At 46.2% G+C, this 18,353-nt stretch overlaps 1 protein-coding gene across 1 annotated transcript in view; it reads left to right on the forward strand.

Annotated features, from left to right (window-relative positions):
- Positions 1-16,414: 16,414 nt before the first annotated feature.
- Positions 16,415-18,353, forward strand: part of GLB1 (galactosidase beta 1) — a gene marked incomplete at both ends in the record, with an annotated part of 62,178 nt that continues 60,239 nt past the window's right edge. Inside the window, one exon of the mRNA XM_084246578.1 lies at positions 16,415-16,486. Within this exon, the coding sequence (XP_084102704.1) occupies positions 16,415-16,486 (72 nt within the window). The remainder of the gene's footprint in view (positions 16,487-18,353) is intronic.

The raw sequence follows: 18,353 nt of genomic DNA on the forward strand, positions 1-18,353 counted from the left end.
GAGACACCGGCCTCTGGCCCGCCCTGGCCTCCGCCCCTCTGCACCCCGCTGGGGTCTGGGCGCAGCTGCCCGCGCGGGGAGGGCGCCTGGCCCGCGGGCTCGTGCGCACTGGGGCCCGACTCCGGGGTGGTTTCCTTTGGAGACCGCAGTTTACAGGCCGGACGCGGCCCTAATGGATGATAGACGAGCCTAGTTAAACTTTATGGTCACTTGGAGGACTCGTGAAAACGTAGATTCCTGGGCGTGGCCCTAGAGCTTCTGATTCAACTAGTGCAAGTTTGGGGATTTGCCTTTCACCTGCGCCCTGGTCTTGCTGATGCTGTGAGTCCTTAGCCTGCCCTTTGCGAGCGCTGTCAAGGGCATTGCTGTCAAGAGCATTACGTTGCAGTGGGAAAGACAGCGCTTAAATAAAATTCTTTTAGATGCCCGTTGAAGATGCACTGCCTTGTGACTGTGAGTCCGCTCCAAAGAATATGCTCAAGAAACTGGTATGTTTCTTCAAAAGATAGCAATGAGGGCCTCCCTGGTGGCACAAGGGGTTAAGTAGCAGCGTGTGAAGCTGTCCACAGCCACTGCAGCATGAGTGCGATCCCTGGCCAGGGAGCTACCCACATGGCCAGCAGACCTCTCCTGACTCGCCCGCTGCTCCCCTCAGCGGTGTTATTTCGGTCAATCTGCCTGTTCTGTTCCCTGCTCTGTCTCTGGTGAATCCTCTCACCCCCTACACCTCTGGCCTGTACCCCAGCTCTTGTATGCATAAATAAATAAATCTTTAAGAAAAAAAAAAAGGTAGCAATGAAATGTTAAAAGCACTTTAAAATTTGTTTAAATTTTTATTTTGAAATGATTTCCAGCAAAGTTGTTAGGATGGTACAAAGAGCTCCTATACACCCTTTGCATCCAAATGCAAAAATTACCGTCATTGTGCTATTTTTCCTTTCTCACAATCCCATTTCAGGACTTTTAAAAATCACTTGAGAGTAGGTTGCATACATCAGGCTCACTTGCCCATCAGTCTTTCAATACCTATGTTGTAAGGTCACTGCAGACAGTGTTCAAATACACCAGCCCCTGCACAATACGGTTCTGGAGGAGTAGACATGAAGGGTACAAGAGACTAAGCGCAGGCAACTGTGGCAGGGGATATAGTGGGGACGGCAAAAGTTAAGTGTAATTACCTTTGAGGGGCAAGGTTGTCGTTGGGCAGACGGAAGGGAATGGAACCATTGCTTTTCATTATAACTCAACACAGTTGGGCCTCCCCGGTGATGCAGCGGGTTGAGTGCCGCGCTGTGAAGCTGTCCGCAGCCTCAACATTGTGGTTTCCATCCTGGCCTGCCTGCGAGAATCCCACATGGCGCAACAGACCTCTCCTGTCGCCCGCTGCTCCCATCAGCAGTGTATTTCTATCGTCTACCTGTTCTGTCCCCCACTCTGTCTCTGGTGAATCCTCTCGCCCTCCTGTGCATCTGGCCTGTACCCCAGCTCTTGTATAAAAATAAATAAATCTTAAAAAAAAAAGCTGTATAACTCAACACAGTTTTGTAAAAAGGAAGTGAAATTAATATGTCTAATATGGCTGACCCCTGCTGATGGGGCTTTTCATCTTATTAGAGTTATGTCTCTGAGTATGTCTGAGAGTATAGGAGTCAGTGTGACTTTAACGTTCTCTTTTCTATTGTGAAGTTATTCATTCCATCAACACCCAGTTCTTGTCCTTAGCACTGCAATGCAAAGCTGGATCATACATTCTTGACTCCAAGGAACTTCCCATTGAATAGAGGAGATAAGGCATCCTTGTTTGTTGTTAATGTATAATCCTATACTGGGGCCTCCCTGGTGGCACAGGGGTTAAGATGCGGCACTATGAAACTAACCGCAGCCACTGAAGCACAAGTTCGATTCCCTGCCAGGGAGCTACCCACATGGCGCAGCAGACCTCTCCTGTCTCACCCGTTGCTCCCCTCAGCAGTGTATTTCAGTAGCTCTGCCTGCTCTGCTCCCCACTGTCTCTGGTGAATCCTCTCCCCACTCCCTCTGGCCTGTACCCTGGTTCTTATATGCATAAATAAATAAATCTTTTATATATATGTATATATATGCATATATATATTTATATACACACATAGATATAATCTTATATTGAGCTCTGATTGTGTGCCAGGCACTGTATTGAGAAAAGATATCAGTTCTTGCCTCAGGAAATTAAGTCTTGAGAATACTTCCTATTACTACCATTAGAGCTGCAATAGAGATGTGGACAGGCTACCATGTGGCCTCCGAAGAGGGTAACTATCTTAATTCATTCAAGCTGCTTTAATAGAAGTGCCATAGACTGGGTGACTTATAAACAAAGAAGTTTATTTCTCAGTTCTGGAGGCTAGGAAGTCCAAGATTGAGACCCTGGCAGATTTGGTGTCTGGGTCTTAGATGGCCACCTCCTCACTGTGTCCTCACATGGCAGAGAGGGCAAGAAGGCTCTCTGTTATAAGGATGTTATAACACTTCTGTTATAAGGACACTAATTCCATTTATAAGGACCCTGAACTCATAACCTAATCTCCCCCAAAGACCTGCACCTCCAAATACCATCACATTGGGGATTAGACTTCAGCCTATGAATAGGGAGCAGGGGAGCACAAACATTCAATCTATGCAGTAATCTAGTCTGAGGGTGAGCCCCAAAATACTATTTGTAAGAGGCCATGCTTGGTTCCAGTAGAGGGTCTGAAAAGATCAAATAGAAGGAGACTGGAGGCAAAAAAGAAAAGTTTCCAACCAGAGAGAGCAACACATGAAGACTCAGTTGGGGAAGAAAGCGAAGGGGCTGTTAGTCAAAAAAAATCAGTATAGGAGACCCACCCCCACGCCTACCCCTACCCCCCACACACACTCCCAGCCCCCTCAGCCCAACAAGTGATCTCCATAAGAAAGACAAGGGCCTGGTTAAAGCATGTTACAACAGGAGCCAGAGTACAGGGAAAGATAAATGTCTTACATCAGACATTTCCTTCAGTGATCATTCACTAAGAAAGAGGCACTGCACCGGGTGTTGAGCTGGGATTGAGTTGTGATCTGTGGTCCTGGGAGCAAAGTCTAAGAGGACATTTCCCAAATTCCAAGTTGATGGTGGGGGGCCAAGGGCGCCTTAGTGCTGGGCATGGTGTGATCACATGCATCTGAAGAGGTGTGAGCCTCTGAGCTCACTGTAAACCAGTGTTACTGGGCCTCACTGGTGGTACAGGCGGTTGAGCGCTGCGCTGTGAAGCTGTCCACAGCCTCTGCAGTGCAGGTTCGATCCCGGCCAGCCGGCGAGAATCCCACATGGCGGGGCAGACCTCTCCTGTCTCGCCCACTGCTCCCCTCAGCAGTGTGTTTCATCGGTCTGCCTGTTCTGCTCCCCACTCTGTCTCTGGTGAATCCTCGCACATCTGGACTGTGCCCTAGCACTTGTATAAATAAAAACTAAATCTTAAAAAAAAAAAACCAGTGTTACTTCAATAAACAACAACAACAAAAAAAAAGGGGGGGGGCCCTCTAAGTTGGAGAAAGCCTAAAATAAGTATAGGAAATGGTGAGCTGCAGGGCCATTTCATCTTGTTGATCTGGCGCTCTGGAGAAAACAGAACCAAGGCAAGAAGTAATTGCTAACACTTGGGAGACATGATCCATGACAGTAAGAGGGAGACATGTGAAGCGAAGAGAGATGAAAAGCAAGTCAAAACAACCTGCTACCCTGCTGGCCACTGCCTCCCCATATCCCTGAAGACAGAGACCAATTTCTCTGCAGGTGCAGCCACCAGACCATGTGGAAAGTCTCAGGCAGGAGACACAGAGTAACCACCCCTGGAGATGGTTCATCTGAGCCAGGAAGGAAAGGACACTCACTGCTTCTTTCCCTCCCCTTTCTCAGTGCACTTCATTTCTCCAGGGTGGAGAGGTGGGGGCAGTGAACCCCCCTGCCTTCTGGATTGCACCGTCCAGCCTCTTTGCCAGACACTTGGAAAGAAGTGTGTGATTGGGGGGGGGGGGCGGGGTGCAATTGCATGGGGAATATAACCCAAATGAAAATGCATACATTGTACAAAGATGAAAAATGATGTAAGAACTATATAAAATAAAATATTTTTTAAAATTTTATTTATTTATTTATTTTTTATAGAGGCATGTTTTGTTTATTTATTTGTTTGTTTCTTTGTTTATACACGCACTGGGTACAGTCAGAAGCGCGGGAGGGTGAGAGAATTCACCAGAGCCAGAGCGGGGAGCAGAGCAGGCAGAAGGACCGAAGTACACTGCTGAGGGGAGCAGCGGGCGGCAGGAGAGGTCTGCGCGCCATGTGGGACCCTCCTCCGGTGGCCGGGGAGCAGCCGGGGATCGAACCGGCGCCGCAGAGGTCGCCGGCAGCCTCGCAACCCAGCGCTCAACCGCTTTTTTAAAAAAAAGAAGTGTGTGATTCCAGTGAGTCCAGACGATTGGTTTTGGGTGGCAGGTGTGCACCAAGGGCAGCTGAAGGGCAGCCTAAGCTTTGGGAAACAGGAGATGAGTGAATCCGAGGTGTTCCATAGATGTGTTTGGTACAGCAAGCACACAGGTTGCCATCAAATTTATTTTTTTTTAAAGATTTATTTTATTTATACAAGAACCAGGGTACAGGCCAGATGCACGGGAGGGTGAGAGGATTCACCAGAGACAGAGTAGGGAACAGAACAGGCAGACTAATGAAATACACTGCTGAGGGGAGCAGCGAGCAAGACAGGAGAGGTCTGCTGTGCCATGTGGGTTGCTCTGAGGCTGGCAGGGATCGAACCGGCACTGCAGAGGCTGCAGACAGTTTCACAGCGCTGCGCTCAACTGCCTGTGCCACCAGGGAGGCCCTGCCATCAAATTTAAATCGGCCCAGAAATTGCCAGTTTCAATCTGTTTTGAGACCTGCAGGTCATGTCAAAAGTGGACCAAATGGAAACTGTTGCCAACCAAAGAGACCAGAAGCCTGAGCAAATGTCTCCATGGCCACCTCCAGTTTACTGTTACTCCAGGGGAACGCGCCTGCTGTGGTCACACCCTCTGATTGGCTGAAGAGAAACTGGAAACCTGGATTATTTAAATTCCTCTAATTACATAATTGACTATGACAGTTATGTAAACTTTAAGACACTGGGGGGCCACTGTAGCCAGTTAGATCAAATAGCACTTCCGGCCATATCTTGGAAACTGCAGCTGAGCTAGAAAAGGGCTGTGATCCTTGAGAGAAGACATCAGTCACTACCGCTTTGGAGACCAAGAGGGTGGGCTGCACAGGGTGGGGGTGAGGGGGTTGAGGAAGGAATCATAGGCTTAGATCAGACATGAAGGGGGAGAAAGAAACTCTGCAAAGATGCAGCTGATAGTCTGGGGGAAGCAGCTGCTCTTGATAGACTGAAGGGAGATAGAAAGGCGATAGCAGAAAGTATGTAAAACAAAGTCATCATTTTTTTTTTCCTATGGCAGGCCTCACTTGGGGCATTTTATGTTTTTAGATATCTATAACTCCTCAAAGGAATTTCGAGATATGGGGACAAGGACACCCTTAGCTCCTGACTGTCATATGGCAGGATCCAGTTCCTGATTCACAGCTAACTTTTATTGGAACTGTGAGGAAACTATTGGCCAATTATTTCACAATTTTATATTTTTATTGTTTCATAACCATACCCATCCGTTGGTTGCACAACTTAATCCCACAACACAGGTCTCAGAACCTCTGTGTCAGAAAACTTCAAGACATGTGAGAAGGATAAAGAATTGCTGCATGTTTTTACACTGAGGACTTCAGTTTTTCCATTTTTAATTTTTTAATGACTTTTAAAGAGCCAGGACCCGATACTGTGCCTCTACAGACACATTGCCTGACTTTGGAAACTGATTTGTTTTACAGGATCATGTTTTGTTTTATTAGTTCCTGTCAAATGCCCTTATTAGAGTGTGCAGGGATGGAAGACCTCCTGCTCCAAGTTGTGGGGCTATGAAATGACTATGAGAGGACTGAGATAAGAATAAGGAAAAGGGGTCTCCCTGGTGGCACAAGGGGTTAAGACGCAACCTATGAAGCTGTCCACAGCCACAGCAGGACGAGTTGGATCCCAGGCCAGGGAGCAACCCACATGGCACAGCAGACCTCTCCTGATATGCCTACTGCTCCCCTCAGCAGTGTGTTTCAGTCTGTCTGCCTGTTCTGTTCCCCACTCTGTCTTTGGGGAATCCTCTCACCCCCTGCATCTCTGGCCTGTGCCCCAGCTCTTGTACACATAAATAAATAAATCTTTAAAAAAAAGTTTAAAAATTAAAAAAAAAAAGAATAAGGAAAAGTATGCTTTTTATTTAATTCATCAATTGTTAACATTTTGCCCTATTTCTCCATAATTTGCACTCTCATCATATGAATGTAATAGATGTGTATACTATATTTAACACATAGTTATATACATGTAAATTAATAATAATAATTATTATTATAATTATTATATTATAATAATAATAATTATTATTATTATTATTTGAGGGTGAGTCTCAGACATTTTGCCTGTTTACCCCTAAATATTTCAGGGTGTATTTCCTAAGCACATAATTATTGTCAAAATCAGGAAATTTATTATCAACACAATATTGTTTTCTAATCCATAATCTACATGATCAACTTTTGCTAGTTGTCCCAATGTCTTTTTGAAGCAATGTTTTTTTTTTTCCTGGTCCAACCTAGCATTTAGTTGTCAAGTCTTTTTACTGGATGCCTTGTTTGTTTCTCGTTTTTAATATCTATCATTTAGTACTTCTAAAACCTATTCCAAATTATAATCATTTCAATGGAATTCTTTAAATATTAGAAACACGGGCCTCCCTGGTGGCCTAGGGATTAAGTGTCAGCACTATCATCTCCACAGTCTAAATTTGATTCCCCGCCAGGCAGCTAACCCACATGGGACAGCAGACCTCTCCTGTCTCTCCCGCTGCTCCACTAAGCAGTGTATTTCAGTAGATCCACCTGCTCTACTCCCCACCCTGTCTCTGATGAATCCTCTCTCCCCACCCCAACCCGTACTTCTAGCCTATACCCCAGATCTTCTACACAAAAATAATAAAAATTAGAAACATAAAGTTAGCTAAATGTTTGCACTGAGATCCAGGTCAGAATTGAAATTTACTACTGTAAATAGGGAAACTCTGTTAGAACCATAAGGGAAAACAGGTCCATTAGTGGAGTTGAGGTTGAGTCTGGACCTATGTGCAGAATCCTGTTAGGACAGAAAAACAAAATTCTCAACTGCATTACTGGGTGGACATCTCTCTCCTTCATTGTTAATGAAAAGTGCTTTTGTGCTTCTCAAAATACCTTTGGTTAAGGGTTAGTGTTGTTTCTTTGGTTATCAGTGTTCTTTCCCATCCATCAAGGACCCATCTTGTAAAAATCCTGATACATTAAATTTCTAGAAAAAAGGAAACAAAAATAAACATTCAAATTTCACAATCACATCTGCCATTATTAGATTCAACAACTTCTCAAATTGCTACAAATTTCTAAATACCTACTCTGAATTTCTGTATTTATCTCATGCCACTGGCCCCTGGACCACGCTTTGAGCCACACTGGCCTGTATTAAAGCATACACCATATTTAGCTGTGCATGTGGCCATTTCTCACCAGAAATGAGTCCCTCCAGGCCACAGCCTCCTCGTGGTCATTTCATAAGGCCCACAAATTGGAGTAGGAGGTCTTACATCTCTGCACCCAATATTTGGGACTTTGGACAGGAATTGTAAAAATAACTCAGGCTCTAACCCCAGGCAATGAGGCCCGAGGGGCAGAGCATGGGGTCCTGGCAAAAATCAAATCTCTGGGCAAGCCTTTACTGTGAAGGGCCGGATAGAAGGTATTTTAGGATCTGGGGGCCACGGAGTCTGTTCCGGGGCTGACTCTGCCATCGCAGTGTGGAAGTACAGCACTGGGAGTTTTGTGTCCTGGCGGTATTTATGGACACTGACATTTGGATTTCATACCACTTTCAAATATCACAAGATGTTATCCTGCTTTTGATTTTTTCCCCAACTATTCAAAAATGTAAAAGCAATTTGTAACTGGCAGGCCATACAAAAACAGGCAGGGGAGTAGAGTGAATTTGGCCTGGTGGCCTTAGTTGGACAACTCCTATGCTAAACCCTGTCTGCCTCAATTCGGTGAAGAATGTCTGTGCATATTATCACCTTGGGTCAATAGGCTGGGAAAGAAAGTTGAAAAAGCTGAATCTGCCACATGCTAAGGATTAAAACAATTTTACTTTTTTTAAATTTATTTATTTTTATACAAGAACCAGGATACAGGCCAGATGTGCGGGAGGGTGAGGATTCACCCAAGACAGAGTGGAGAACAGAACAGCAGATGGACCGAAATGCACTGCTAAGGGGAGCCGCAGGAGAGACAGGAGAGGTCTGCCCCACCATTTGGGTATCTCCATGGCCAGCAGGGATCGAACGGGCACTGCAGAGGCTGTGGACAGCTTCACAGTGCTGCGCTCAACTGCCTTTGCTACCAGGGAGGCCCCAAAACAATTTTAACTTCATTTTGTAATAATCCAGACTTTGGAAAATATTGTTGCTTTTTTTTTTTGCGGTAACATTGGGTGCCATACAATATATAATTTCAGAGGTATAGGATCACACCTCTTCAGATGATGATATCACCGCACCACACCCACCACCAAACACCCCGAGTCTTTGACCATAATCCTTTGGATCCCTCCTCACTTCTCCCCACCTCCCACCTACTCACTCTGGTAGCCTCAAGTCTACAGACAGAATTTTAAGATTTTGGTTTGATCTTGCTTGTCTTTTTGTTTTGTTTTGTTTTTCTATATTTCACATACGATTGAAACCATCTGGTATTTGTCTTTCTCCTTCTGACTTATTTCACTGACTTGATCCTCTACATGTCAGAAGTGGCAGTTCATTTTTATACATATATATCTGAGTAGTATTCCACCGTGTACATGTACACATCTTCCTAATCCATTCATCTGCCCTGGGGCCTTAGGTTGCTTCTATAATTTTGCTATGGTAAACAGTGCTTTAATGAACTTAGGAACGTGCATTTCCCTTTGAACTAGTGTTTTGCATTTTCTGATATTTAGTCGGAGTGAAATCGAAGCCTCACATTGAGTTGAGAAAGTTAGGAAACAGGTACAGGTGATCAGGAACAGGGTGCCCCAAGCCCGTTTATCAATCAGAACAATCAGTGGGAAACAGGAGGGCGCCCCTGCAAGTCCAGGTATCTCAAACCCATTTACCAAACTGCATGGGTTTGAACACCCCGACCCAATTAAAGATGTAATGTTCAGTACACCAACACAATAGCACAATGCTAAAGCAACAGACCAAAAGTTGGTTGCCTGAACCAGCCAGGTAATGTGGGAAACTCAGTGGGCCTCAGTAACCTAGGAGACCCCATGGGCCTCAACCAATCAGTAAGAGACACAACATGGAAACATCTAATGGTTGAACTCCCTTACTCCTTGCCCAGTATGCCCCAATAAACTCCTGCTTTCCTACCCCTCAGCAGAAACCCATTCCACTAAGAGATCTTTCCTGTCCTTCCTCTTAACAGTCAATAAATCTCTTGCTGTTCTGCCTAAATCTGGTCTCTGTTGAATTCTTTCCTTGCCAGGACAAGGAAAGAGAAAGCCTCCAGGGGTCTATAGGCCCCAGGCCTGATTCATCATGGTAGATCTATTTTTCTGAAGATTTATTTACTTATGCACACAAGAGCTGGGGTGTAGGACAGAGGTGGGGGCGGGTATATGTGAGAGGATTCACCAGAGATAGAGTGGGGAGCAGAACAGGAGGATCAACTGAAATACACTGCTGGGGAGAGCAGCAGGTGAGACAAGAGAGGTCTGCTGTGCTATGTGAGTACCTCCCTGGCCAGGGATTGAACTCATGCTGCAGCAGCTGCGGATAGCTTCACAGTGCTGACACTTAATCCCTTGCACCACCAGGGAGGCCCTAGATCTATTTTTAATCTCTGAGAATCCTCCATAATGGTTTCCATAGGCTACTTTCTCACCAACTATGTAGGTGTTACATTTTCTCCACATTCTTGTTTATACTTACTGTTTCTGGTTTGTTTTGCAATAGGCCATTCTCACAGGCATGAGATAGTATCTCATTGTGGTTTTGATTGAGTTTCCCTGATAATAAGTATGATGAGCATTTTTTTTCATGTGCCATCTGTAAATTTTATTTGGAAAATTATCTATTTAGCTGTTCTGCCCATTAATTTTTTTTTTTTTTAGTTGTGTGGGTTCTTTGTAGAGCTTAGATATTAGCTGCTTGTCAGATGTATGATGTGCAAATATTTTAGACTTTCAAAAAACTTAAAAAGCAGTACAAAGAATTCCTTGGTGGATTCCCCCAAGGTCAACATTTTACCACATTTGCTGTATCAATCTGTATGTATACACATTTTTTCTAAACTGATTTGTCAGTTGTAAAGATGACTCCCCTTTTGTTTCCTAAAAACAGGACATTCTTTCATAAAATCACAGTGTAATTATCAAAATCTATAAATTAATGTAAAACTGCTATTTAATCTTTAGCTATTGTCCCCCTATCATAATCATAAAATTAACCTACTGGCCTAATTATGATTTCATCAACAATTCCAACACCCAAGTCTTACAGGTATCATCCCAACTACCCAGAAAATTACATATTATTATCCCTAGTTTACCCATGAAGACTCAAAGAGATTAAGAACTTGCCCACAGTCACACAGATCTTAAGTGGCACAGCAGAAATTGCAATTCCATTGGGCCTGTCTCTTTACTACTTTTTTTTACTAGTTTTTTTTACTAAAGGACCAGGATTGCAGATTTCAGGAAGGACTTCACAACACAAGGAGAGGGAATTCATTTTCTAGACACGAAAACACCTGAGAAAGGAAAGCCAGTGACTATTTCTCAGTCTCTCAAGAAATTGTCAAGAGAAAAAGGAGAAAGGAATGAGCAAATCGAATTCTGGTTATATTTATACATCACATGAAAGGTTTTGGGGAATACCACTAGGATTTTTTTTTTAACTTTTTAAAAGTAAAACAAAACGGGCCTCCCCAGTGGCGCAGCAGTTGAGCGCTGGGTTGCGAAGCTGTCTGCAGCCTCTGCAGCACCAGTTCGATCCCCAGCTGCTCCCCGGCCGCTGGAGGAGGGTCCCACATGGCGCGCAGACCTCTCCTGCCTCCCGCTGCTCCCCTCAGCAGTGTACTTCGGTCCTTCTGCCTGCTCTGCTCCCCACTCTGGCTCTGGTGAATTCTCTCACCCTCCCGCGCTTCTGACTGTACCCAGTGCTAGTATAAATATATAAATAAACAAACAAAAAAAAAACAAGAGTTCTCCTTAAAAAAAAAAAAAAAAAAAAAAAAAAAAAAGTAAAACAAAACTTTTAAACTTATTTTTAACATTTAGATACAGAAAATGGCACAAAAGAAATAATTGAGTATGGCTGAGGAAGCTCAGAGAAGGTGTCACCTGATTCTGGGTTCTTGAGTTCTCTAAGAAATAAAAAGAATGGCTTATTTCGCTGAGCATGATCCCTGGCGACTGTACCAAGCAAGAACTGAGCAACTGTGACTCAGCATAAGGGAATCAACATTAGGGACAGGGTGTTGCTTCTTCAGAAACAGGTGGAGGTTCTGTTTAAGCAGTTTTAACCCAGCATAAAGGGCAGATACCCTTTCTCTGTTCTTTCCACTAGATCATCTCATCTTTCAAACGCATAATCTCATGCATGTGACCTTTTTGTGATGGATTCCATATCATTAGCCTAGAGGGTTGTTGGCCTAAAGGTTTTTGTCAGTGGTGAAAAGTTTTTGCATCTAAAGTATGTATGCGGTAAGTATGTATGGGCTTCCTCAGCAGAGTGTGGACAGGTGAACTTGCCATGAATCTTCAATGGAGAAAATACTACTTTCTACTTTAAAATGACTTAATTGAACTCAGCTTGAGTTAATGTCCAGTATCATGGAGTTCCATGTCTCACTAGACCTAACAGAGAGGTACCAACTGAGGAGAGCATAAAGGATCAAGATGGAAAATCAGGAAGCTGATATAATTAGACATGTAGGGTAGGGAGGGCAAAGCCTAAAGAAAATTAAATGACCAGCTCTACCGGGGATCCCACTTGCTTAAGCTGATAAAGCTCAAGGGAAATCAATTAATGCCCAGAGAAGAACCAACAGGCAGGGCCATAAAGGCCAAGGAGAGCAAGCAGCACCCAAAGGGGTGTGTTTGTGTGTGTGTGCGTGTGTGTGTCAGAATCCCTCAAAATTGGCAGGTATCTGGGAGAAAAAACAACTTTCCTCCTATGGGAAGGACAGCACTTATTGACATCCTGGCAACTCTGGCCTAATGCTCTCCCCTTCCCAGCCTGCCTAGGAGCACAATAGAAGGGCCAGTGACTTAGAAACTGCTACCAACATACCAAAGCCCTAGGAGTGCCTGCACAGTGCACCCCAGGTAGGGACAGAGTGAACAGGTCTTGCACCCCATTTAAGAGTTCCTGCTTCCCTCACTGTCGTTCCCAGGACTCTGTTTACCCGGACCTCTTTCTGGGAATAATTTCATTCTGTCTGTAAACAATCTTTTGCTTCTGCTAAAGACACGGCTGTGAATTCTTCTCATGCCATAGCCATAGACCAAGGAACCCCAAAATGCAAGAACGCCAAAACCCACCAACAGTACTGTCAAGACAAACTTAATTTTCAATATTATAACCAGAAAACTTGCCAACTTCCAGAAACGAAAAGGGAACTGCTTGAACAGGGATCAATGTGTGTTGGAATTAATGTTGCTCTTTGTGGTTCAATAGCACAGGTGAATGTAGGTGACTTGAATCCTTAAACCTGTACCAAAACTAGGGAAGGGTTAGTTGGTCTTGTTTTGGGTCTGCACCCTGTTTTCTTAGCTATGTCTGTGAATGGTGGTCTAGCAGCCAGATATTTCTCAGCCCAGCTATCAGAGAAAGGAAACATCTTCATTTACTGGATTTGAATTTCTAGGTCTGTCTTTAGAAAGTTGTTATTTCCCATTTGTTCCAGATTGCATTTCCTTGGGTCTAAACAATATAAATTATTTATAAAGTTTCTTCAGGTAGCTGAATCTGGCCTAGAAATTCAATGACCATTAAGCAAATGTGTACAATAAAATAAAATTGTAACAAACAAAGCCAAACACTTGACTTAATGAGTTCTGTTATGGTAAGGATTTAGTCAGTCAGCAGAGTGAGGGGGGTGTGGGTGGGAAAATTGGAAGAAGGGATATTCAAGGGATTCTTATTAAGTGCTGGTGGAGGACTCAGATGTCAAAGGTGGGGCATGAAGAATATGATCAGATATCAAGGGTGTGGGAATTCTCCCCAAACTGATAGAATTCTAAGACTGGCCAGGCAAGAACAGGCCAGGCAAAAAAGGAAGAGGTACAGGCCTAGTTTAGTCTAATCTAGAATTTTGTGGTATTGTGGCAGGGTGGTCCCCAGGAAAGGGGGAGGTTCCCTGCCCCACCCAAGGGAGGGTGGAGCTGAGCAGGGAGAGGAAAAGCTGCAGAAGAGATTGAGGAAGAAAGCACGATGGAGCCAGGAGACCTGGAGGAGGCGCATGGAGCCTAGAGACACGTGAAGAAACTGCGCTTGTCTTTTGGTCGTGGACTGGGTGACACAGATGTGGGTGAGACCCGTGGGGAGGTGACAATGTCAGCTTTTATCTTGATGTTGATTTTGCTCTTTTCCTTCCGGGCTTGTCTGGTTGTTTCTGAGCCTTTTCTGTGGATCCCCCACTGAAAGATGCTTTAGACTTGTGGCAGGCTTTGGGGCCTTGTTCTGGGCCGATCCCATATGAATGGACTATTACCCACGAGGGGACGGGTAACTTTGGGTGCTACATTTAGAAACTAGACTCTTTGCCTTGCCTGTATTGTTTCCTAGTTTTATTAAAGTTCCTTCCCATTAAAGTCTCCTATGTTTTGTGTTGATGCGGCGGATGGCAGAACCCATTTAGAATAGGCAGGTTTGTGGGGTTTGGGCTGCCCCTCCCCCTGTCCTATAACAGTATTTATTTATATCTCAAGAAAGCTGGAAAAAAATTACTTATGATTTCCCTAAGAGTGTCTTCCTCTGAAACCAAGTTCCATTAAAGCTGAGGCTTGCCAATGGCAGGAAGAGATTTTCAGTGTCAGGAACTGTTATAGGGCAGGGAGAGGGGCAGCCCAAACCCCGTAAACCTGCCTATTCTAAATGGGTTCTGCCATCTGCCACATCAACACAAAACATAGGAGACTTTAATGGGAAGGAACTTTAATAAAACTAGGAAACAATACAGGTAAGGCAAAGAGTCCAGTTTCTAAATGAAGCACCCAAAGTTACCCATCCCCTCGTGGGTAAAAGTCCATCCATATGGGATCGGCCCAGAGCAAGGCCCCAAAGCCTGCCACAAGTCTAAAGCATCTTCCAGTGGGGACCCACAGAAAAGGGTCAGAAACAACCAGACAAGCCTGGAAGGAAAAGAGCAAAATCAAAATCAAGATAAAAGCTGCCATGGTCACCTCCCCACGGGTCTCACCCACATCTGTGTCACCCAGTCCACGACCAAAAGACAAGCGCAGTTTCTTCACGTGTCTCTAGGCTCCATCCTGCTCCTTCCTTCCTCAGTCTCTTCTGCCGTTTCTCTTCCTGCTCAGCTCCACCCTCCCTTGGGTGGGGCAGGGAACCTGGAACCTCCTCCTTTCCTGGGGACCACCCTGTTACAGAACCAGTCAGGAGAGAATTTTTAACTTCAAACCCAGATCTAGTGAGAACCAGCAGTGCTGGACAATTAACCAGAGAGCTTTTTTCCCCAAAAGTAAAGAATCAACACTCTTTTAGGCCCATTTGACAGATACACCCCCGGACAGGGAAGTTGAAAAGTTCAGGGGCAAAATGGAGACATGAGAGGTGTTACTGGTCTTAACCCAATAGAAACAGAAATTCTGCAAACTCTGGCACTGATCTGGAACGGCAGTTCTCAAACTTTAGCATGCACCAGGATAACCTTGAGGGTCTAAAAATACAGACTTCTGGGCCTCCCTGGTGGTGCAAGCGGTTAAGCACCACACTATGAAGCAATCCACAGCCTCTGCAGCATGAGTTCTATCCCCTGCCGGCCAGGAAGCAACCCACATGGCAAGGCAGACCTCTCCTGCCTCGCCCACTGCTCCCCTCAGCAGTGTATTTTCAGTCAATCTGCTTGTTCTGTTCCCCACTCTGTCTCTGGTGGATCCTCTCACACACCCCCAACTCCTCCTGTACCCCAGCTCTTGTATGCATAAATAAATAAATTTTTAAGAAAAAAAATACAGACTTCTGGGCCAACACCCCCCCTCAAGCTGTTATAGGGCAGCACCGATATTGAACAGGTTGCCTGGCTGTGAGTCCTCACCAGCACGCTTACAAGGGACTTATTAATACTCCACTACAGGCATACACAAAAGACTAATAAAAGGTTTATTTACAAGGGAAAAGGAAATAAGGAAAATGTACAACTCAGGGAAAAAATAGGGAAATAAAGTCTTTAATGCGTCCTACCCGATCTGCCGACCTGAAAACCCAAAGGCACTCTCAGAGCTGGCCGCACACTGCGAGCTGGCGGAGAGCCAAAATGGGGGAACCCCTCCAAAGCCCACCTGTCTGGCTTTATACCCACCTGGCTGCTTAACCCCACCCTCAGGTCCCAGCCACCTTCCCTTTGGTGGTGATGGGATTTGGAGTTCCCAGTGTCTTTGGCTTTGGCCTGGGGTGGGGGTGGAGCCCACAAAGCCTGTATGGAATTAGCTTTAGGACATCCTTTTCCCCCTAACAAAACCCCCATTCTTAGTTTCTGATGCAGGGCCCTGGAGCGTTTCTAACAATTGCCAGGTAGGGTCCAGAGACCACACATTGTGAAACCATGGATTAGGATTCTCTCTTGTCCATTTAGGTTTAGCTGGCCTCAATTTCCCCCCATCTGTCCCCTGCCAGGGAGCAGGGCACCCCCAGTTAAAGTCCAACTTTATCTGGGGTGCGTTAACATGCAGCTGACAGGGGGGCCTCCAGATTGCTATCTTAAGGGTCCCTCCCTTGCGCAAACGCCGGCCAAAGTCAGAGGACACTGCCCAGCAGTCACGCGGCCGCGGGGTGGCCCGGCCCTCGGATCCCCCGCTCCCCCGCCCCGGGCACCGCTGCGGCGGGCGGAGCGCAGGGCGGAGCCGGCGCGGGGCTGGCTGCAGGGCCGGCGAGGGCGGTGCCAGGCTTGGGTCCTCAGTCAAGTGACGCGGAGCGGCTGGCCCCGGCGCCGACTCTGGAGTCCAGAGGCTGGAGGGTGGACATGCCGGGGTTCGAGCGCATCCTGTCCCTGCTTCTGGTGCCGCTGCTACTGGGCTCTGATTGTCACTTGAGTGTAAGTCCTCAGGACCCTCGCGCAGGGATTCACTGATGGGGGACGAGCTGGCGGGAGATCCATCTGGGGCTGCGACCACCCCGGGTCCTGCAGGACAGGGAGCTCGGGACCCCGCGATGCGCGCGGGGCAGGCAGTGGACTGGCCTTCCCGGCGGGGCCGGGCCGGGCCGGGCGGGGCGCGCGTCCTCCCGGAGGCTCTGTGGCTCGTGCGCTCCGCCCGGGTGCCCCATTCTCGAGGAGCCACTTCCCCATCGGTGCAACGCCGGGGTGAGACGAGGTGCGCCCAAACCTTCCTGCTTTGCAGTTTTCCGGGAGGGGAGTCCAAGCAGCGCGCGTTCTTGGAGGGCGCCTGGGGCTCCAGCTTGGGGCGCCCTCGCTTGCCCACTCTGTGCTCTTTGGGGCGCTCCGGAAGAAGAAAATCGGGGTCAGGAGAGCACCTCCAACCCTAAGGGAACACTGGATTAATTTCCTTTGAGCTGTTCTCTTTTCAAACCCCTTGTCCCCAACTCGCCGTCCCCCGCCTCTTAGTTTTTTTGGCGTGGATTTTCCAAACCTTTAGGGTTTGGCGGTTCGGGTTTCGAGGGTGGGCAAGAGGCGAGCTGCAGGTGGCCGCTGGCATTGCTGGAGGATCTGATGGGGCCTTAGGTGAGCTATGGGGCCTTAGGTGAGCTATGGGGCCTTAGGTGAGCTATGGGGCCGAGCAGGTTTGGCGCGAGAGGAAGCACAGCCTCCGGCCACCCGTCCGAGCTCAGACTCGGGTGCCCCCACCCCGGGAAGGCCGGCAGCTGAGTCGCCCAAGTTGGGGGGCGGGAAAGGAGTAGTAGAAAAGAGCACCTGTTCCTCTGCACGGTCAGCAAACCATTTTGGTGCCTCCAGAGTTTATGTTGGGCAGCCTGGGCCTTGTTTTAAGTAGGAAGTGGTGAAGTTTGGGTCCTTCACTTGTAAATTGTACCCTTTGATAAAAGGCCTTCAATCAGTCAACTAAAAGAGAGCAAAGTCTAGGTGGAGATTCTTAAGCATTTGGAAAACAGCTGCTGAAAAATAGTTGCATTTGGGGGTTTTCCTGGGAAAAGATCACTGCAAATTGAGCATTTGTTAACCCCTGGCTACTGGTCTGTGGTTTCCCTGCCCCAGTTTTTTTGTCTTGAGAGGTCTGGAGGAGAGCTACTAGCCAGCTGTGAGAGCCCCTGGCCAGTGGAACTAATCCACTCTAGGGAGACAGTGGCAGAGAAAGGTGGGTTGGAGGATTGCATATCCTAACCCGTATCTAAGAGGGTAGTGGGAGGAGAGGGGATTTATGGTAGAGGTGCTGGTATTGGCTGTGCAACACCATCTGCAGGGAGGTGCCTCCCATTGCCAAGCCAATATCCTCACATGGAAGCTGGCTTCACCCCAGAAATTCTTCTGTTAGGTGTCTAAGTGTCCTTCCTGGGTCTAAAACGCAAGAATATAAGAAAATACCAAAAGATTCACTTTCCCTGATTTCCTTGCTGGCATTTATTTCAAATGGTGGTTCTCAAACTTGAACTATCCTGGACATTAAAACAGAAAAAACTATTTTGTTAGGTTTTTTTTTTTTCCAGAAATAATACATACCTTATATGTTAATAAACTTAATAACTTTTTGAAAAATAGCAATGTTTCTCCCAAAATTTTAGGGTGAAAATGGAATTAAGTTTTGCAAAAATCTGTTTCATGTCTGTCTGAGTAGATGACAGATTCTCATAGCCTCCTCTGTGTTCAGCCTTGCCATATCGCGTGTCATGTAGCCTCTGGAAAGTATTGTGTACTCATGAGAGAATGGGAATGGAAAAGGCAGTCATGGCTTAGTATTTTGAAAATATGTTTGACTAAATGGAACCTCTGA

Source organism: Talpa europaea (assembly GCF_964194135.1).
Source record: "Talpa europaea genome assembly, chromosome: 11".
Taxonomy (NCBI): Eukaryota; Metazoa; Chordata; class Mammalia; order Eulipotyphla; family Talpidae; genus Talpa; species Talpa europaea.